Source organism: Zingiber officinale, chromosome 5A (genome assembly GCF_018446385.1).
Source record: "Zingiber officinale cultivar Zhangliang chromosome 5A, Zo_v1.1, whole genome shotgun sequence".
Classification (NCBI taxonomy): domain Eukaryota; kingdom Viridiplantae; phylum Streptophyta; class Magnoliopsida; order Zingiberales; family Zingiberaceae; genus Zingiber; species Zingiber officinale.
The window spans coordinates 148,167,314-148,188,765 of NC_055994.1; the positions used below are offsets into that span (position 1 = coordinate 148,167,314).

The window sequence follows — 21,452 nt, forward strand, 5'->3', positions numbered from 1 at the left end:
ATCATGTATTTTCAATGTAGAATTTTATTTACAGTTTTATAACCCCAACAATCTCCTCCCTCAAACGAAGAACCAGAGGACCTCCTTAAGTAAAAAGCCTATCTGTTTGGCGTTCGATCATCAACATACCAGGTCTTCCAGTCCCTTGGTTCAACTGACCTACTAGGTTTTCCTGTCCCTTGGTTCACTCAACCTACTAGGAATTCCTTGTCCTTTAGTCCAACTAACTTACTAGGTCTTCCTTGCCTGACCGCAACTAGGGCTTCTCTGCCTAACTATCCACTAGGACTTCCTTCATAGTATCTGGTTCTCTTGATCCGGATACAGGAGTCCCCACTTTTTTATTCGAGGTCAATATTGCACTCACATTGCTTGATTAAATCATAGCTCTTGTGCACAATCGACGGTTATATTTTCTAGCAGTCCGGACTTTGATACAAATTGTTAGGACCAGAGGAATTTAGATATCTCTACAATGGTATAATATTATCAACGTTGAGTCTAAACTCTCATAGTTTTATTTTAAAATTTTACCCAAAACACCTCAAATCAATAGACATATCTTTTCTTTATGAACCCATGATATTTCTCATGTATTTTCAAAGTCAGACTTTATTTGTAACCTTGCAACCTCAACAATAACTGTAGTTGCTGAAGGGTTCAGAAGATATTCTGAAATCAACTATGATTTTTTAATCAATTGAGGGTCATGATGTACTACTAGATGATACTCATGATCGATTCATAATTAATAGTTAATTATGAATGATTAAGCTAATCAAGAACCTATTGGGTCAATGCACTATAAGTATATCTTAAAGACCTAAGAGTAAGATAGAGAATAAGATTCTCAAAGAGAAAAAAAGAGATTAAGTTTAGTTGAATCAAATAAAGGATAAATATGAAAAGTATTTATCGTGACAAAAGTGTTAATGGGTCATGCCTCTTGTAGGCAAATTGGGCTTACTCATGAGACATGAGTTTGTTTTTGGTTCACACCACTTGTAAGTGGGTTAAGCCAACATATATGATGTAGGCTTAGGCTTGGGCTTGGGTTATAACTTGCTCTCCAAGTCTGATTAAAGAGGTATAAACATACCTCTACGTGAAACAAGAGAATTAATCCAATCAAGGGTTTTTGTTTTCTTCTCCTCTCTTGTTGCTTGCCACCGCCCAACCTGAGAGGAACCGCCTCCTTTTTGGGTGCCCGTCCTCTCCCCTCCTTGTTTGGCCAGCCCTTCTCAAGGTGTCATTGGATTCTCTTGTCTTGCCACCGGCTACAAGTTTGCGTCGTCGACTTCCTGTTCTCTTCTCTCGTGTCATCTCCTCGATTTGGCTAGTACCAAACGGAGAGAGAACTTATAGCTTGAGATGTCATCTTGAAAGCTACCCAGCATGACTATTGATAGAGTCAAATCTTATAAGATTTACTAGTTGATGTCTTTTTCTCTAAGCATATCTATATATCTTTCAAACAACGTTTCATGTATGATCTCATTTTAGGATGCATGTAATAAAATTTTAGAAACACATTTTTCGCTTCTGCTCCGTGTTATCTCGAAAAACCCCAACACCAATGTACCTACTTGGCTCGATTGATTTACTTAATTTTACGAGTATTAAAAATGAACCCGATGTAAGTTGATTTGAAAAAAAATTAAATTCGGGTTAAGAATTTTTAGGTTCAGGTTGGGTTCAGATTAAAGGATTTTGGATTGAAAATTTTTGAGTCGGGTTCAGATCGGGTTTAGGTCAGATTCGGATTGAGTTTGAGTTGATCTGAATGTAGGATTTAGTGATTTTTTTAGAGTTAAATCAAATTTTATTTTAAAATTAATATATATATATATATATATATATATATATATATATATATATATATATATATATATATAAAAAGTACTGAGATTAAAATAAAAAATTATAAGGAAAATAATTTAAAAAATCATTTTAAATCAAATTTTTAGATTATTCGGGTAGTAGGATTTATCAAGTTTAAATTTAAAGATTTCGGATTAAATTTGAATTTGGTCAGATTCAAATTGAGATATAAAAAAAAAAAAAAATTGGCTCAACCCTTATTCAATCGGATTCATCCGAATTGAGACCCTATTGAATGTGCCTAACTCACACAAACGGTGGAGCTTTTGAATGCACGCATCCAACACAACCTCTAAATCGAAACTCATAAGCCTCCATGTGCGATTTGATTCGTCGGTCTGACTTCCCTTATTCCCCTTCTTGTCTACGGTGCTCTTCGCTTCCGCAGTAATGTTATCCTAAGGGTGAGTAAAATTTTGATTCAACAAAAATAATTCATCGAATTGAATTAATTAAAAAGTTCAATAGAAAGTTTTTTTTAAAATATTTAATCTGATACATCGATTATTTTTTTATTAATTTTATTAAAAAAATATTATTATATTTTAAAAAATTTTAAATAGGTCGATAACTTAATTAATTGATTTTTTTATTTGTTTGATTTATTCAATTTTAATAACAAAAATTGAACGGTTCGTAAAAACATTAATTATTTTAATTTTAATAAATTCAATTGGACGATCCAGTCCAGCAAGCTTGACGGAGTGATTTGATTAAGAAGTTAAAAAATTAATCCTAAAAGTGAATCAGACGTTCGGAAAAAGCTCCGGCCATCTAAAGATATGAGAGTTGTGCAAGAGTATACATCGAACATATGTGTAAGGTAACAAACACCTTGCGAAACAGTTCGCGATTCGTTTTTTTATTTTTTATTTTTTAAATTTTTGATCGAGGTACCTGGATTTAATTCAGCCATCCTAACTCTATTTTTTTTTTATTTTTAAAAATAAAAAATTCCTTAAAACATCCTTGATACATATATTATACTCCGTAATCATCTAAAATTTTTTATCACAAACATTATAACCCAAGAGGGAAGCCTAAACCTTAGAGAAAAAATCTTATTAACTTAAAACCATTATAACACAACCCCTAAGTCCTAAAATCTTAAACTCTAAATACATATAATATACCCCGTAAACATTTAAAATTTTTAATTTTGAACACTATAATTCAAAAGTGAAATCTGAACCCTAAAGGAAAAAATCTTATTGGCTCAAATTCATTATAACACAACTCCTAAATCTTAAAATTTTTAATATTAAATATATAATATACCCTAAAATAAAATTTAAAAAAATAATAGAAGAATCTAGGTGCTTGGATTCATTCCAAATGCCTAGTCACACACGGATGCCTTAATTAATTTCAGGCGCCTTGAGGCTAGCCTGGACGGTTCCACAAGTGTGTGTATATATATATAACTAACATGTTCAGTGCATATTCCTAGGCAACCCTTATAGGTCTGAGCGCTTAGAATCACTCTCGGGGCTCCGATTTATTTTTAGGGGTCCGTGTCGGGGGTGACTCCGAGCGCCCAGACCTGTGAAGGTCACCTAGGTATGCATCGAACGAGTGTGTAGGATAAACTTATTATATATACTAGTGATCGTACATACACGTTACGTGAGCTAGACCTCTTATACTAGGTGGGACAATAAAGAGAGATATATGAGGGAAGAAAAATTAGCCTATACAAAATAGTTTATTTTTTAAGTATTACCCATACTTTTATTTTTTTTAGTAAGACAAGACTAAAAATACTTTTATAATTTTATACACCTCTAAGGATATTTATAAAAAATTGAGATGACACCTCTAAGGATATTTACAAAAAATTGAGGTGAGACAACTGCCCCACCAAAATTATACATGGCTTTGTTCCTGATTACGTATATAATATAATACATGAATGTGTATAGTTAATAGACTCTCCTTCATAAAAGAAACTTAATTTAATTCTTTATATTAGATATTAAACTAATAAGAATAAATATTACACTTAATCTTTAGTCAAAAACCGTCCATAAATTAGGCAAGGGTATATCAAATCCATGCAATAGTGTAATGCTTGGGTAACTTTCATGAATCCCAACAGTAATCTACTGTAACAAACTCCACTTTATAAAAAAAAATATTTTAATATCATATTTGATCTTAGCTAAAAAGTTGGAAAAAATATATTTTCTAACAAGTCATAGCTGAGTCTCTAACTTTAGATCATGATTGATTAATGAGAAAATTTTTCAATAATACATTACAACTGAGTATCGAACTCTAGATTTGATTAATGAGAAAAATTTCTAATAATACCTTAGCTGAATCTTGAATTATAGATCTTTGATTGATGTATTTGTAAAAATTACTAATAAATCTTAAATTAATTTTAGTGTGAAAATAAAAAATATTAATATAATTTTATTTTAGATTTTACCAAATTAATTAGTAAAAGAGGCCCGTTCTTAATCAAAATAATAAAAATAGTATATGTAATATTGTTGTCACGATTGATGAACAATTATTAAATCAGGACAATGTTGATCACTTTTGTTTATCAGTTCCTACTAATTCAAATGTTCGTTTTGACAAATCGCAAAAACCTCTTCACAATTTAAATCTCTACCAATTGTTCTACATTTCCCAACTAACGCGACGACTCTCTTTCAGAACAAGTCGTACAACTAAATAAATTATCCTACAATTTGTATTTTGTAAAAGCAAAACAAATTATTTTGAACTTATTTTTTCTTATTTTTTTCTTATTATTATTATTATTATTATTATTATTATTACTATTTCAAGCTTATTCCGTCTTAGACAGGTTGACCAAGGCAACGCCGTGTTATTAGGCGCTATTCTTGGCCGCCCCTTCGCTGCGCTCCTCCTCCTACTCCGCGCCGCTCGGAGCTCCTCCCGTGCGCTGTCTCATTCTTCCCGCCTTCCATTCTACCGATCACAAGGTTGAAGAAGCTTAGTCCAGTTGTGGAATTGATAAAAGTTTCAAACTTGGCTGGAAAAATCCCACCTTTCGGGCCGCGAGCGGACCCCGCCCAATGGCGCCGCCCAAGGCGTGGTGGCGTCGCGCGGCGGGAGTTGCCAAAGACGCCCAGAGCCTCTGCTTGACGAGGATCGTCACCGGCCGCCGTCGCCACCGCGGCGGCCCAGAGATCGAGGCGGCGATCATCCGGGCCACTAGCCACGATGACCGCTCGATGGACTACAAGAGCGCGGGGCGCGTCTTTGCGTGGGCGCGCGCCGCCCCGTCGTCCTTCCTCGGCCCCGTGATGTGGTCGCTCTCCCGCCGCGCCAGCCGCACCCGTTCCTGGGTCGTCGCCCTTAAGTCGCTCCTCCTCGCCCACGGCCTCCTTCTCTGCTCCGACGACGCGCCCCCACCCGACCGCCTAGGCCGCCTCCATTTCGATCTCTCTGATTTCAGCGACCGATCCTCGCCTTCCGGCTTCTCTGCCTTCGTTCGCGCCTATTTCCGCTTCCTCGACCAGCGCTCCGTTTTCTCCATTAGAACCCCTAATAAACACGATTCCGGACAAGAGGAAGACGAAACAAACTCGGCCGCCGACGCCGATCTGGAGGAACTAAAGCGCCTCCAGACTCTCCTCAACCTCCTGATGCAGATCCGCCCTTACGCCGACGGGATGGAGGTGAGCCTCATTCTCGAGGCCATGGACTGCGTTGTGATCGAAATCTTCGATGTCTACAGCAACATCTGCGACGGAATCTCGCGATTCCTCATCGGCGTCCGCGGTTCGAGCGTTCGATCTCTAGAATCCAGAAAGCGGAGGGGAGAGATTGGGATGAGGATGCTGCGGCGAGCGGCGGAGCAAAGCTTGCAACTTTCCAGCTACTTCGACCTCTGCCGCACCCTCAGGCTCCTCAACACGGCAGACCTTCCCCCGGTGCAGAGCATTCCCGATGAGGACATGTCGGCGCTCGAGCGGCTCCTCCTGGGCGTCTCTCCGGAGGAGGAGAAGGAAGGCGGAGAAGCCGAAGAAGACGCGGAAGCAGAGGAGGGGCGTTCCGGGACTGTGATCACGCAGAGGTGGGTGGTGTTCGACGATAGTGAGCGGTGGGCGAATTCTGGGAAAGTCTCTTCGCCTCCGCCGATCTCGTGGGCGTTGGCGGTCAATGCCGGCGCCAGCGCCGCACTGATGGGCGATTTAATTGAGCTGATATGACGTATTTGTCCTTGAACATGCCATAATTTACGCGGATGCCATGCTTTCTTGGGGCTCATGTAACAATTTGTTAAATAAAATAAATTTAGTAACGCAATAAGTTTTTCTCTATTGGGCCGATTCAGTAGTCTTCCAAAAAGCCCATATTAAACTTTGTCAGAAAGCTATCAATTGGTCTGGTGCAATTCTCCTGCATAAAGCCCATCTCAAACATTAACAGGAACCCTAGCGCTTTCCTCGCTCTTCATCGCCTTCGCACCGTCTCGCAAATCTTCGAGCATCATCTCCCAGTTCATTCGAATCCTTCTTTGTTCCGCTCGACTTGGTTCTGTTAGTCCTCCTCTCCCAGTTCCTAAAGTGCATCGTCCGCCTTGTGATCGTTGTTCGAGCTTGAGGGATCGATCTTTGGAGGTATTGCTTTTATTATATTTTTAGGAGGTGAAATTGTTTCTGATCGGGGTAATAGTGCACAATTTGACCCATGACGTTTTTGGTATTTGGTCGATGTCAATGGAACTGCTGGCTGTATAAATTCATTAACACTGCGAAGGCCAAATCTGGTTACGGTTATGGCCTCGAACCAATTCAATGATTGGGGGGAAAAAAGACGATACCTGTACGAATTATCTGATTTTAGTAGGTTTCAAAGGTTTCCTCTGAGTTCAGTTGTTTGTTGTTTTTTTCATGTTTATATTTTTATGTGATCGATCTACCTTTTTATGTTTTTTGTATTTGAGGTAAATTTGATGTTTTATAGAAGTACATTGCATTATTGTAACTGAAAAGTTGATTATTTATTTATTTGTCATTTAGGCACAGATTGTTGCGCTTAAGGTGCTTGTAACAGTTGTTGCATGGCTACATCTTTGGATATGTCACTGGATGATCTGATAAAAAGAAGTTCTAGTCAAAGAGGAAGAGGGAGATGGAGAGGGAGAGGCCAGGGGCAAGTTCAAGTTCGCAGCCGCGGTGGTGGCACTTTTCTTGGAAGGGGAATGGGAAGGTTTAATGGAGACTTCCTGAGAGTTAAGACTCGCCCATCACCCTACAAAATTGCCAAGGCAAGCCCAAAACTATTGATATTTTTTGCTCGTGTTCAAAAACCTGAATCATTAGAAATCCAGATGTGGAAGGGAGGTACAAGATATTTTATTATTTGGAGAGGCTTTTGCATCCTATTGTTTGTTTGCGCATAATTAATAAATGACGAATTTTAAGCTGGCATCTTTTACTAAATTTGGAACTTCAAATCATGAATGGTGAAGCTCTCACTCCTCGGTTCATATGCTGTTCATTGGGGTTTTGGTTGAAATGTTTAAATGGACGTATTTCATCCCCGGAACTCTCGCCAGTAGATTATTATTTTCATACAATACTGATGGACTCCTCTGCTTCAATTCCTTGTCAGTACGCATGATATGCTATTACAGTGGATTTCTCTATCTTTATTTCATTTTGTGTTCTCTTTACTTTTCATTTAGCATACACTATAATTTGAATAAACAATATATTTTTTACATGGAACTCTATGATAGATACATAGGAGGTCAGGAATTATATAAAAGCTTCTACATTCTTCTATGATCTCAATAAGCATTGCACTCCGCTAGCAAATTTTATGATTTATGCCCTAACATGTCTGTCCTGTATCTGGATGCTTGGTTCCAATCATCAGTCTTTCAGTAGAACAAAGGACATGACATGGAGACGTGACCTCTTTGATGATAGCATAGAAGCAGCTGGCACTTCAGGAGTGCAAACAGGCACAAAACTTTACATTTCAAATCTAGATTATGGGATATCCAATGCAGATATAAGGGTGAGCTGATTTTGTCTTATTTTACTTGTTGGATAGTCAGATATTCTTCGAGTAGTTCTTATTTTATTCTTTGATTAACCATTTTCAACTTTCATCCAGGAGTTATTTTCCGAAGTTGGTGATCTAATGCGCTGTTCTGTTCATTATGATGGGAATGGTCGACCAAGTGTGGGTTGCCTGTGCTTCCTATTCTTTATACACTATAAATTTCTTTCTAACCATTCCACTGAGCTAGGCCATTTTTGCTTGCAACTTGTGATTTCTCATAAGAACGAAACCTGAATTTCATCAATGAACATTATGAATCACCTTATTTAGTCTTCATGCTTTTTTTCCACTATATTTTGAGAATATATTTGCCTCCTCATAATTGTGCATTTTTTCTTTGTGTGTTCCAAAAATTGTATTTCCATATATTCAATTTACAACTTCCATAATCAGGCTTTTAGATAGTAAAAATACTTTTTCTTACATAAGCATGGTTTATTTTTCCCTAGACCTAGCACTCAGATGAACATTTTGTGTCGTGTTATACTAATAACCTGATATCCAAGCTGACATAATAAAGTTAAAATTAGCTAATGAGCCAGCTTGGTGTAAGGCAAGTGCAGGCTGAGTGTGGTCGCAAAGCTGGACCGCCTCCTTTTCAACATAGCTTGTTGGACCTGTTCCAGGTTTATTTGAGCTGTTAATTTTGACTATGTTAAATTTGATAATTGATGATCGTATGAAGAGGATTGTACTGTCCACCTTGATATGCATTTTCAGAGTGATGAAGTATATTCTCAATGGACTATATATCTTGTACATATTTTTTTTTCTTCCTTCATATAACCTTTAAAAGTTTTATTGGATGAATAAAGTTGCTCTGTGAGTTTAGCCTTATTCAGACATCAAATGCTTGAGAACAGTTTTTAGGATATCTTTTTTCTCAATCAACGAGTGAGAAAGTTAATTGCTGAGTTCTGAAGTATCATACTTACTACATTTGAATTAGTTTATGCGCACTTCATGATAAAAAGAACTGGTTTCATTAAAGCTACAAAATTGTGCAATATTGGATACATGTGATTTTGTTGCCTTTTTATCATCAACTATTGCTGACACTAGTTTGAACTTGGAATAATTCCTTAAGGGTCTCTACTCTTATTGTAAGTGCAAATTGTTTTTTGTGCGATCTTCTCAATTTTCTTGTCATGTATTTAGATATTCAAATTTATTGGCAGGGTTCGGCTGAGGTTGTATACACAAGGAGAAGCGATGCAATAGCTGCTCTAAAACGTTACAACAATGTGCAGCTCGACGGAAAGCCTATGAAAGTAGAAGTTATTGGTGCTTTAGGCTTGCCTATGACTCGTGTGAACGTTGCAGGTGTTCCCTATGGTAGGGGGAGGACAGTTATGGTAACGTAAGTAATATTTTCTGTATCTTATTTTCTAATGCCTATATTTGAAACTATTGCTTCATTAAATTTCCAGGTCGTAGGTTTTCTCAGGAGAAACCTTTCATGCCAAATACAGTTGTTTTTGCTAGGATCCATTTTTGAAAAAACTTTCTTGTTCGCCAAAAATGTGTAAAAAATATATACACTCAAAGATGAAATCTGAATCCTGAAATCTTTAATTGTTCTCTAACTTTCATATTATTGCTATTTTAGTTGTTCCTTGCCTATCTATGTGAATTTTGTTGGGGTTTTTGTCAAAACTTTTGACTATCTAGCTCCTAATTTTCAGCATATATTATCATCCACTTTTAATGGCCACATATTTGTCTGTAGCCAATTTTGAATTACTCATTGACTGGAAGCTAAAGCTGACAATTTCTCTTTTCAGGCCACAAGTAGCTCAAGGTGGTTCGCGTTCTTTTAATCATGCTTCTGGGTAAGCGTATCCAAGCATATTTATATTGTTTAGAAATATATGTTGAAAATATGTTAACATTAAGGATGTTATCGACTTTTAACTGATTTTTCTCATGGAATTATCTTCTTAAATCAAAGAATTTGCATTTCATTATCACCTCCCAAATGGATTATAGAAGTCATAAATCAAAGGAATCGACTAGGATTCTATCTATAAAGAAAATCAAGGACAACAATTAAAACTGTATATTCCAATGAGAGGGAATCTAGGATCCAACCTCAGTCATCTGTTTCCTTGAATTTATCCTTCATTTAAGCATGGCTAGGACTCTTGAGCATGTCTTGGTCGCTAGAGAAGGAAGAAGATTAGATCCTCTTTTCCCAATATGGTGCATCTACCCTCTCTTTTTGCCTCTCAATGAAAAACTCTTCGAATAAACTCTCATATTTCCTAAACACATAAAATGATTCAAAATGAATGAAACATCAGTTTGGCTCCTCAATAAGGATAAACTTGAACGAGGAAAATCGAACTCCCATTTATTTTTGAAGTCTACTTATTATGGATAAGCGAGTGAAATCTTCACATTAAATCAGAAACAAGCTTCTACAGAGGCTAATGTTATCGTATTATCCAGCTAAAAGGTTGTCATGTCACAGATATGGTCTAACTTCCTAACTTGTTTCACCTCAAGCAGGATAAATCGGGGTGGTGGCTTTCAACGTGGTCGAGGTCGTGGAAGTTTCAGAGGCAGTGGCCGGGGCCGTGGTACTAGGGCTACACGTGGCCGTGGTCGAGGTCATGGTCATGGAGGGCAGCAAAGCTTTGAGAAGTCTGCCAATGAATTAGACAAGGAACTGGAAAGTTACCGCTTAATGAATAGATGATAATAGAACATATTTGAAGTGCGACAGCATGTTCTCCTATACCTTGTATTTTGATCCTTGCAGCAAGGATCCGAGCCACAAAACTGATAACATTCGGGGGACTGAGGAGCTTCATGATATATACCTCAACTTGGACGATCTATTTGCAGAAGATCCAAAATGTAACATAAGGTTGCATACGATAGAATTATATTCAATGTGGTTTGGTCTTTTATAAGGATTCTACACTGACGGTAGTTTCGGGCTGTTTTTTTGTGTGTGAGATTTTGTGATATTTATCAATGTTTTTCTAACCATTAAATGCATCATTTTCACTCATGTTTCTAGAATTGATTTTGATCAGTCTTTGTTGAAAATGAATTTTATGATTGGAAATTTACGTAATATGTATAAATATGTACATGATTAATATAATATGTATGTTTACATAGTCTCAAATGTGAATATATTCCTTATTGACTTTGAATTAATGTACCCAATAAAAATTTCCTGAAAGTTTTCTTCTCAGAAAATTATATGTTCACACAGATGACGTCAGTTAATTAGTCTATGCACACTAGAATTTAGCAATATCTGCGTTGGTCAAATTAATGGATTATTTATTGACTAATTAATTGCATTTTAATTTTTAAGTAAAGGGTAGATAATAATCTAGTATTTCCCACAAGTACACATATGTTGATCGAGCAAATCTATATACCCAGGGTCAACCGGTCTCGTATACAAACGTTGATCGGAACATGCCATGTGAGCAGGTACCCATAGTCGCGCACGAGTAGAGGTGTGAACGCATAGTTAAATAATATGAAAAATAAATAATATAAAAATATTAATATTTGAGTTTGAGTTTGAAATATATATATAATATTTGAAATTTAAAAATATAAATACTTTTAATTTCAACTTGATTCAAAACAAAATTCAAGTTTGAGTTTAATTCTAATGGTTCGAATCTCGATTCAAACGTATTCGAAGTATAATTCAAAATGATTTAATTTGAATTCGATTCAAATTATTTGAACTTTAATTTAAATATATTTAAATTAAAATTATATAAAAGTAAGTATAATTTGATACAAGTTCAGCTCATAAGGAGATCATGAACAATTAAATAAAATATTATATGTTCAAATTCAGCAAAAAAATTATCGAATATGTTCAAATTTAATAATTTAGAATATAAATTGAATATTTTGAGAGTCAGCTCAGAAAGCTCATGAATAAGCTTGATTCATTTGCATCCTTACGCACGCTAGGCGTGCTACATAACTTCACCCTATATATATATATATATATATATATATATATATATATGTGTGTGTGTGTGTGGTGTCTTATACTGCACACCCTTGTGTGTGCCATCGTAGACACCTTGCCCACGTGGCAGGTGTATATAGGGTGAAGTTATATTACACGCTCCACATGCATTGACAGTCGTGCGTAGGGATGTAAATGAACCAAACGGTTCGCGAGTTATTCGGAGGTCGATTCGATAAAAAGCTCGTTCGTTAATCTTATCAAGCCGAGATCGAGCTCGATTTTGAGCCGAGATCGAGCTCGATTTCGAGCTCGACAGTTTTATCGAGCCAAGCTCGAGCTTAAGGATATTTGGTTCGTGAGCCCGCGAACATGTTCGTTTGTAGGCTCACGAGCCAAAAAATGAGCCTTAAATCGAGCCAAAAAACGAGCTCTAAAACGAATCAAAAAACGAGTTCTAAAACGAACCTTAAAACGAGCTTTAAAACGAGTAAAAAAAAACGAACTCTAAAATGAGTCCGAAAATGAGTCTGAGCTCGCTTAACGAATTAGGCTCGTTAACTATGATAATCGAGCTAATAACGAGCCGAGCTCGAACTGTTCGCGAGCTTGATAATTCTAAATCGAGCCGAGCTCGAGCCTTGTAATAAAAGTTTGATTCGAACTCAAGCCCGAATATAACTTAAACGAGCCGAGCTCGAGCCTAATATTGTTCGGCTCAGTTCGACTCATTTACATCCTTAGTCGTGCGTGACTGTGGGTACCTACCCATGTTGCAAGTGTCAAACAAGGTTGACTGACACCTACCATATTGATAGGTGCTCACAATAGCGCACGACTATGTTAGTAATAAAAGAACATTTATAGTTATAGAATTTTTCCATGAGCTCCTTAATACTATATCAATGCCACATCAAAATTTAAAATCTTACACCTCTTTACTATTAAAAAAATCTTTTAATAATTTTTTAATGAATTCTACTAAAAAAATTACTTTTGAGCAATTCCTTTAAAATAAACTAAAAAATTATTTTAATAGCAAAGAAAAAAAAGGGATGGTTCCATGTAGCTATGAATGGCCTAACTAACACAACACACACACATATATATATATATATATATATATAGGTGAAGTCTGTTAATTATTATTCCTAAGGTTAATAGTTATCTATGGTTTACCTCCTCCGTGTTAACCCTGAGACGAATTAACAAGGGCGTTGGAGGTGAACATATTCGTCTTTTGCTATCAGGGTGGAGTCATACTACACAGTCATTATGCATGATTGTGGTGGGCACCTATCCACATGGAAGGTGTAAAAGAATGTTGACTGACTCCTATCACGTGGGCAAGTACCCATACTTACACAGGACTGATACACACACAAAAGGGTTGTGCAACGTGATATACTTCTATATATATATATATATATATATATATATATATATATATATATATATATATATATATAGGGAGATTTAATATGTTAAGTGACACTGTGCGCGATCGTAAGCAAAATCTGACGTGGGCTATCTGACTCGACCAAAATATTTTTTTTAATCTCTCTCATCTGCATGCAACAACTTTTCTCTCTTATCTGCATGTAACAACTATAAAATTCTCGTTTCTTTCTCATTTGATTGCATGCAACAATCACTGTGCTGCTAATTTTTAAAGGTGATGTAGCTGCTACAACATAGTAGCAGCTACTACACAATAGTTGCTACACGTTATAGCAGCTTCTGTATAGTAGTTGTTATAACGTATAGCAGTGTCATTATGTAGCTACTATGTTGTACCAGCTACTGTATTATTATAGTAGTTATTGTACTGTTGTAGCAGCTTTTACACCGTTGTAGCAACTACTGCACCATGGTAATAGTTTCTACTGCACCGTTGTAGCAACTTCTGCACCGTTGTAGCAGCTATTACACCGTTGTAACAGCTTCTGCACCGTTGTAGCAGCTTCTGCACCGTTGTAGTAGCTACTATACTATTGTAACAACTACTGCACCGTTGTAGCAGCTACTATGTAGTAGCTGCTACAACTTGTAGTAGTTATTATGCAATAGCTGCTAAAACATTGTATCATCACTATCACAATAATCTTTTACATGTAATAATAGGAGAGAGAAGATAAAATATCATTTTAATTAAAATATTATTTAATTTAAAAAGAAAAAGAGAGAAGTTATTGCATGCAAATGGAAGAGATTAAAAAATTAGGTTTTGACCGCGTCAGATAGCCCACGTACAATTTCGCTCATGGTCGCGCATAAAACATCGCTTAGCGTACCAAATCTCTCTCTCTCTCTATAATATATAATATTAAAATTTAATTTTTACAGGTAATTTGATTGTGAACGCGCTTTGCTACTTTTCAAACAAAAATGACGGGGAAAGAAACAACGAAGAACAAGCAGCGACGCAGAGTCGCAGATCCCTATCAGTCAACGCTATTCCATGGATCTTCATCTTCCCCTCTATAAATCGATCCATCCTCTTCTCCGATTCCAATCCCACTGAATCCCAACTCCTCCTCCCAATCCCTCGACAACTCCACTTCGTCGCTGGATTCTGCAATCGGATGATAGCAAGCGATTACCACGGCAAAGGAGCCGCTTCTCTCTCTCTCTCTCTTCCCCTCACTTCCCCCTTTTTGTATATCGATCCGCTGCTTCATCGCCGAAAGATGGTTGCTTTGGTCTCTCGCCACGGGAGGAGCCTACAGCGCTACCGGGCCGGCCGCCGGCTCGTCGTCGGGTGCGTTTTCGATCTTCTAGATGTTCTACCGAGCTCGCGACTTCGATTGGGATTTTCATCTTTCCGTTCGATGGGGCTGATTCGAAGAACTCGAGTTCCAAAAAAAAAAAAAAAATGCAATCTTGCTAGTTCTGGGGAAAGAACCCTAGTTCAATTTTGGCCCCCAAAAATGCTTCTTTTAGTTGTATTTTAACTCATTGGGGATCGTTTGATTTTGCTGGAGCAGATGCATTCCTTACAAGTTCAAGATCGACCAAGCCCTTGAGGTGCTCGTCATAAGTTCTCAGAAAGGACCTGAACTCATGTTCCCAAAGGTAACTTTTTTTCATTTTTCTATATCAAACTGATTCATCTCATTCTTATTCTTTCGTTCGTGATTGCTTGTTTGTGATATTAAAACTGATATCGACTTCGACAGGGCGGTTGGGAGCTCGATGAAACTCTACCGGCAGCAGCTGCCAGAGAAGCCTTTGAGGAAGCGGGTGTGACAGGAAACTTCGAGGTGAGGAGCTTCTTAGCTAGCTGTGTTTGTCTCGGCTATCATCACAATCACCATCAAGGCCCTGCCCTAATCGATAAACCGATAAAACAGGGTGAGCTCGGCAAGTGGCTCAGCGAGGACCGAGACAAGGTCCACTACATGTTCGCCATGAGAGCGACCGAGGTGCTGCAGCAATGGCCTGAAATGAGCAGGAGAGAACGCAAATGGGTGAGTAGAAATCCTTCGAGAAAAAGAGAGGGAAAATGAAGCTTGAGTTATCTGAATGTGAAGTCGATTCAATATGGCATGCAGGTGACGGTGGCTGAAGCAAGGCAAGTCTGCAAGCATCCATGGATGAGAGAAGCATTGGAGAGATTGGAAGAGCTCGTCTCGAGTGGAAGTAGGCAAGAGCCAAGAGGAGGAGGAGGAGGTTTGACAGCACTGACAGTCAATTCTTCACTGTAAACACACTGGAATTGGAGATGTTGCTGGAGTTGAAAGATTTTTTTTCTTCTTTCTTTCTTTTTTTTTATACATTAATACTCATTTTGAACGAGAGAGGGGAATCGCATTTCTCCTTCGGATTGAATTGGAGGAAAATTGAGGTGCAAAGGATTAACATGCACTTTCCACTAGGGTAGCAAGGCTAGATTATATATTTATTTGTTTATAATTTTTTAAAGAAATTTGGACTTTTTTTTTTAATAGAGTTTAGGATTTCTTAACTTAATTATATAAGATTTTATACTTTGTATCAATTTTAAGATTTAATAAGATGGTTAGTTTTTTCCTTTTCTTAATTTTTACATAGTATCAGAGCGGTTCTCCTTCTCTAATCTAATTTTTTCTACCACGCACTGTTATTCCTTCCTGTTGTCGTCGTCGTCTCCTACTGTTGTTATTGATTTCGGCATCGACATCGATTTTCTGTCTTGTTGCTATTGATTTTGACGTCGACATCTATTTTTTGTCAATTTCAGCATCGACATTATTTTCTGTCGATTTCAGCGCCGACAATATTTTCTGTCGATTTCAATACCGATGTCCTGTGCTGTCAATTTCGACGCCAACACTCTTTTCTATCGATTTCGATATTGAAGTCCAAAGTTGCCGATTTCGATTCTTTGTGTGACCACGGGTCATCCTGACATCAGTTTTTTACGGATTATACAAATGTGTATCTTTACAGTTTGGTTATTCTGAAAATTATTCGTTCTGTCATCATATCTGGTCATGCAGATGCTTCATGGAAATCTAATTCATATATGTTTGAGCAATTTTAACAGTTCCTTGCTTCACAGTCTTCTGCCATGTCAACTTCCTCTTATATAGGTTTATCGTTGTCTGGTATTTTAGATATATCTTCATCCTTGTGGATTTTGGACTCTAGTGCTTTCCACCATATGTCATCCAATTTATCATTTTTTGTTTCTTTTTCTCCCAGTTCATCTATATCTATTGTGACTGCTGATGGTACTCCTATGTCATTAGTAGGTGTTGGTTCAATTGTTACATCTTTTTTATCTCTTACTAATGTTTATTATATTCCGAGTCTTACTTTAAATCTTATTTCAGTTAGTCAATTATGTGAGTTTGGATACCTAGTTTCTTTTTTTTTTCATCCAATCGTTATGTTCAAGATTCGTAATATCAGAGGATGATTGGGGCATGTCATAAGTAAGGAGAACTTTATGCTTTAGATCAATTCAAATTACCAGAAATTGTAGTTTCGAGTGTGGATTTATCGTCTTTTCATCTGAGTCATTCATCTTCTGATTTTTATTTGTAGCACTCTCGCTTAGGTAATGTTTCAGCACCTCGTTTGTAGTTTTAGCCTCTACAGAAGCATTATGACCTTTAAAAAATTTTGATATTTCTGGTTGCAGTGGTTGTAAACTAGCTAAATTTTCGGTTTTACCATTTTCTATAAGTTTTTCTTTTTCTTCTGCTCCATTTGATTTTATCCATTCTGATGTATGGGGGCCCTCTCCTATTCCTACAAAAGGGGAGGTCAAGGTATTATGTTTTGTTTATTTATGATTGCACTCGTTACTCTTGGGTCTATCTTATGAAACACAGGTCTGATTATCTTAAAATTTTCAACAACTTTAGAGTTCTTATGAAAACTCAACATTCTAGTGTCATAAAGTGTTTTTGTTGTGATTTGGGGGGTGAATACACTTCGAATCAATTTTTATATTTACTTGTTTCTGATGGTACTATTCATCAAACCTCGTGTACAAATACTCTTGGACAAAATGGCGTCGCTGAACGAAAACATAAACATCTTGTTGAAACAGCTCATTCATTTTTATTGTCTGCCAGTGTTCCTAGTGCCTTTTAGGGGAAGCAATCCTTACTGCTGCTCATGTCATTAATAGAATTCCAACCTCACACAATTTAGGTTTGTCACATTTTGAAAAATTATATAGATATGCTCATGTCTATTCCTCTTTGCGTGTTTTTGATTGTACTTGCTTTGACCTTCGTCCACATGCAGAGCGTAATAAGTTAGCCTCTCGGTCTGCTCTTTGTGTCTTTCTGGGTTATGGTGTTAGTCAAAAAGGATATCGTTGCTTTGATCCTGTTAGTCAAAAATTGTATGTCTTTCGTCATGTTGTGTTTCTTGAGTATATTTCATTTTTTCTATTCCGGCTAGTTCACATAATATGACAAAGTCAGATCTGCTTTGCATTGATCCTTTCAATACCAATATGGAGGAAGATTTTCCCACAAATCCTATTGGTAGTTCAACTGAATCTGGTACTTTGGTTCCCGAGATATCCGCTTCACATGTTCCTCCTTCTGTCATTACCCAATTATCTCCTGAGGTTGCGAATGATCCTTCTCTCCACCGTCGTCAATCCACTCGTGTTCGTAAGTCTACTAAACTACCAGATTTTACTTACTCTTGTTATTCTCGTTTTTTTGCTTCATTTGTTGTATCTATTCATTGTCTTTCTAAGCCTGAATCCTAAGAGAAGTTGTTTGTAATACACTTTGGCAGAGTGCTATGGCTGAGGAACTAACTGCTTTGCATCAGAGTCATACATGGGATTTTGTTCCATTGCCACCAAGAAAACATACTATTGGTTCTCGTTGGGTATGTAAGATCAAGACTAAATCTAATAGATCTATTGAACGATACAAAGCTCATCTTGGTGCTAAAGGTTATTCTCAGGAGTATGACATGGATTATGAAAAAACATTTGCTCCTGTTGCAAAAATGACAATCATTCGTACTCTGATTGTTGTTGCTTCTGTTTGTCGATGGAGAATATCTAAGATGGATGTCAAAAATACATTTCTAAATGGTGATCTTCATGAAAAAGTTTATATGACACCTCCTCCTACTATTTCACACAAACTTGGTGAAGTTTGCAGGTTTCGTAAAGCGCTTTATAGTTTCAAACAAGCACCTCGTGTTTGGTTTGAGAAGTTCTCTACAGTGATTACTTTGTTTGATTTTCATCTTAGTAATCATGATTCAGCATTGTTTGTCAAATGTATGAGTACAGGTCGTATTCTTTTATCATTATATGTTGATAACATGATTATTACTGGTGATGATTCTGATGGAATTGCTTCCTTGAAGTCTGGGTTGGCTCATTGTTTTGCTATGAAAGACTTGAGTATACTACGATACTTTTTGGGCATTGAGGTTGCTTATTCCCCGAAAGGTTATCTTCTATCTCAGTCAAAGTATATATCTGATCTGTTTGAGCATGTTCGTCTTATTGATAATAGAGTTGTTAATACTTCTATTGAGACTAATGCTCGATATTCTCCATCTGATGGCTCACCTTTGCTAGATTCTAGTTTGTACAGAATTATTGTTAGAAGTTTGATTTATCTCACCGTGAATCATCCAGATATTGCGTATGTTGTTCATGTGGTTAGTCAATTTGTCGCTGCACCAACTACAGCTCATTGGGCTGCTGTTCTTCGTATTCTCAGGTATCTTCGGGGCACTCAATTTCAAAGTCTTTTATTTTCTTCTACTTCATCTCTTGAGCTACGTGCATACTCTGATGCAGATTGGGCTGGTGATCCTACGGATCTCAAATCTACCACTGGATTCTGCATTTTTCTTGGTGATTCCCTCATTTCTTAGAAGAGTAAAAAGCAAGATATTATTTCTAGATCTTCCACAAAAGCTGAGTATGTGTCATGAGCTCAACTACTTGTGAAATAGTTTGGTTGCGTTGGTTGTTTACGGATATGAGTGTCTCTCTTCATCAGCCTACTCCGTTATATTGTGATAATCAGAGTTTTATTTAAATTACACACAATTCAATTTTTTATGAGCGGATGAAACATATTAAAATTGATTATCACGTTACTCGTCACCATCTTCAAATTGACACCATCACATTGTCTTTTGTTCCTTCAAAGCTACAGATTGTTGATATATTTACGAAGGCACATTCCGCTTCATGTTTTCGTTTCTTATCTAATAAACTCTCAATGCTTCTAATTGTAGCATCGTGAGTTTGAGGGGGATGTTAGATTATATATTTATTTGTTTATAGCTTTTAGGGAAATTTGAACTTTTTCCTTTTTTTTTTATAGAGTTTAGGGTTTCTTAACTTAACTATATAAGATCTTATACTTTGTATCAATTTTAAAATATAATAAGATGGTTAGTTTTTTCCTTCTCTTAATTTTTATAGCAACAAAATTCTTTTGTTTTTAATTTGTTATAATAATAATAATAATAATAATAATAATAATTTTATTTGAATAAAAGATAATTGACATTCATATAGAGTGTTGTGAGTGTCCATATAAATTTTATTCTTTTCTCTAATGTTTTTTTAACCAAAAAAACAAAAAAAAACACTTAAACACTTTAATCCCTCGATAATTGATCTGATTCAGATCGGGTGATGGAATGACTTCTTAAAGGCTTCGAACAAGTCATATATAGATCTGAAGAAGGTCGGGTCATCTCTAGTCATGTGCTTCCTTATCGGGTTGACTTCTGTTGAATTGACAACAATTAGACTATGAGGGGACCACGACCCCTCAAAAATTTTTAATAACATAATTTTATAAAGAAATTTTTAAAATTTTATCAGTATATATATAATTTTATCCTAATTTAAAATACATTTATAGTTGATCTAATGGTAAGTTTTCTTTTAATTTTAACACACCTCTTGGGGACTGAATTTTAATTTTTTTTCTTTTATTTTTCACATGTCAACTAAATATAAATTATGCATTTTGAAAATTTAGAGAGGTTATTATTATATAATGCATTTAATAATTATTTTCGTCACTTAATATACGACTTTCTCTCAAAAATTTAAAATCCTAGATCTATCCCATTGACAAGTGATGAACTCATCTTTGATCAGACAAACTAATAGTTATACGCGGTCAACCAGGGACAAAGGAGGGTCACTGGACATAATTTTATAGAGAAATTTTTTAAATTTTATTAGTATATATAATTTTACTCCTACTTAAAATGTATGTAAAATTGATCTGGTAAATTTTATTTTTATTTTGACACACCTTTTGAATTCAAATCTTTGCAAAACTGAATTTTATTTTTTTTTCTTCTTTATTTTTCACATTTCAACTAAATATAGATGATACATTTTAAAAATCTGTAAAGATTATTATTATATAATATATTTAATAATTATTTTCATCATTTAATATATTCCAACTTAAAATACTATATCCGTTCATGTTGTCAACCCGGCAAAAAGGAGTGTCAGTGGGCGAAGGCGGGTGGAATGATGACGGCTAAAGTTGAATCCGGAGCTTTAGTATGATAGACGGATGAGCAAGAAGATTGCGATCACAAAGTAAAATTAGGAGAGAGGTTAAGACAGACTTTAATGAAACCTTTTGGCGACCGAGTTACGTGAGGTGCAGAGAAGAGAATAAGAACTAAATAGAACAATATAACTAATTAGTAGAAAAATCACTGCGTACCTCCACTCGACTATACGAGCATTTGAAGGAAAGTAGAGATGATCGTACCGTACACTTCCAGCATGTCGGCTCATGTTTTCAAAACATGTCCTAGCCACTCTCCCACTTGCTCGTTCACCTGGCTGAACCCCCTTGATACTCAGTTCAGGTCGAACCAGAATTATATGACCCCGCTGACTATGCTCTTTTGGCATCCGCAATCATCACGTAACCCACCACGTGGCTCCTGCTGCTCTGCTCCCCCAAATCAATAAATCCACAAATTCTTCATGTAATTTTTTTTTTAAACTCCTAAATTTACAATTAAAAAATGAAAGATAAAAAGTAAATTAAATTCCTAAAGAAAATACAAAAAATAA

General features: G+C 36.3%; 3 protein-coding genes across 5 annotated transcripts; all 3 read left to right on the plus strand.

The window, feature by feature from the left end:
* The first annotated feature begins 4,737 nt into the window (after positions 1 to 4,737).
* On the plus strand, positions 4,738 to 6,234 carry LOC121982366 (putative clathrin assembly protein At1g25240). Its single transcript, XM_042535386.1, has one exon. The coding sequence runs from the start codon at positions 4,935 to 4,937 to the stop codon at positions 6,072 to 6,074; it is 1,140 nt and encodes a 379-aa protein (XP_042391320.1). The 5' UTR covers positions 4,738 to 4,934; the 3' UTR covers positions 6,075 to 6,234.
* Positions 6,235 to 6,264: 30 nt separating this feature from the next.
* LOC121982367 (THO complex subunit 4D-like) lies at positions 6,265 to 10,968 on the plus strand. 3 transcript variants are annotated; one of them, XM_042535388.1, is made up of 7 exons: positions 6,265 to 6,485; positions 6,894 to 7,135; positions 7,750 to 7,893; positions 7,993 to 8,061; positions 9,120 to 9,301; positions 9,726 to 9,773; positions 10,453 to 10,968. In XM_042535388.1, the coding sequence occupies exons 2-7, from the start codon at positions 6,929 to 6,931 to the stop codon at positions 10,640 to 10,642; spliced, it is 840 nt and encodes a 279-aa protein (XP_042391322.1). In that variant the 5' UTR covers positions 6,265 to 6,485; positions 6,894 to 6,928; the 3' UTR covers positions 10,643 to 10,968. The 3 variants fall into 3 exon arrangements, with proteins under 3 accessions (XP_042391322.1, XP_042391321.1, XP_042391323.1); XM_042535387.1 differs by having other exon boundaries at positions 6,266 to 6,485; positions 6,888 to 7,135; XM_042535389.1 differs by lacking the exon at positions 6,265 to 6,485 and adding an exon at positions 6,570 to 6,690 and having other exon boundaries at positions 6,888 to 7,135.
* Positions 10,969 to 14,396: 3,428 nt separating this feature from the next.
* Positions 14,397 to 15,827, plus strand: LOC121983373 (nudix hydrolase 17, mitochondrial-like). Its single transcript, XM_042536314.1, has 5 exons — positions 14,397 to 14,660; positions 14,887 to 14,974; positions 15,079 to 15,162; positions 15,253 to 15,369; positions 15,454 to 15,827. Exons 1-5 carry the CDS (start codon positions 14,485 to 14,487, stop codon positions 15,604 to 15,606), a joined length of 618 nt encoding a protein of 205 aa, XP_042392248.1. The 5' UTR covers positions 14,397 to 14,484; the 3' UTR covers positions 15,607 to 15,827.
* Positions 15,828 to 21,452: the final 5,625 nt, after the last annotated feature.

Bases quoted from the DNA above. Each gene is read 5' to 3' on its own strand.
- LOC121982366 (XM_042535386.1), top strand. From the start codon at position 4,935: ATGGCGCCGCCCAAGGCGTGGTGGCGTCGCGCGGCGGGAGTTGCCAAA.
- LOC121982367 (XM_042535388.1), top strand. From the start codon at position 6,929: ATGGCTACATCTTTGGATATGTCACTGGATGATCTGATAAAAAGAAGT. The intron at 7,894-7,992 runs GTGAGCTGATTT...ACTTTCATCCAG, and splicing joins TATCCAATGCAGATATAAGG to GAGTTATTTTCCGAAGTTGG. The intron at 8,062-9,119 runs GTGGGTTGCCTG...ATTTATTGGCAG, and splicing joins ATGGGAATGGTCGACCAAGT to GGTTCGGCTGAGGTTGTATA.
- LOC121983373 (XM_042536314.1), top strand. From the start codon at position 14,485: ATGATAGCAAGCGATTACCACGGCAAAGGAGCCGCTTCTCTCTCTCTC. The intron at 14,975-15,078 runs GTAACTTTTTTT...CGACTTCGACAG, and splicing joins CTGAACTCATGTTCCCAAAG to GGCGGTTGGGAGCTCGATGA. The intron at 15,163-15,252 runs GTGAGGAGCTTC...CCGATAAAACAG, and splicing joins GTGTGACAGGAAACTTCGAG to GGTGAGCTCGGCAAGTGGCT.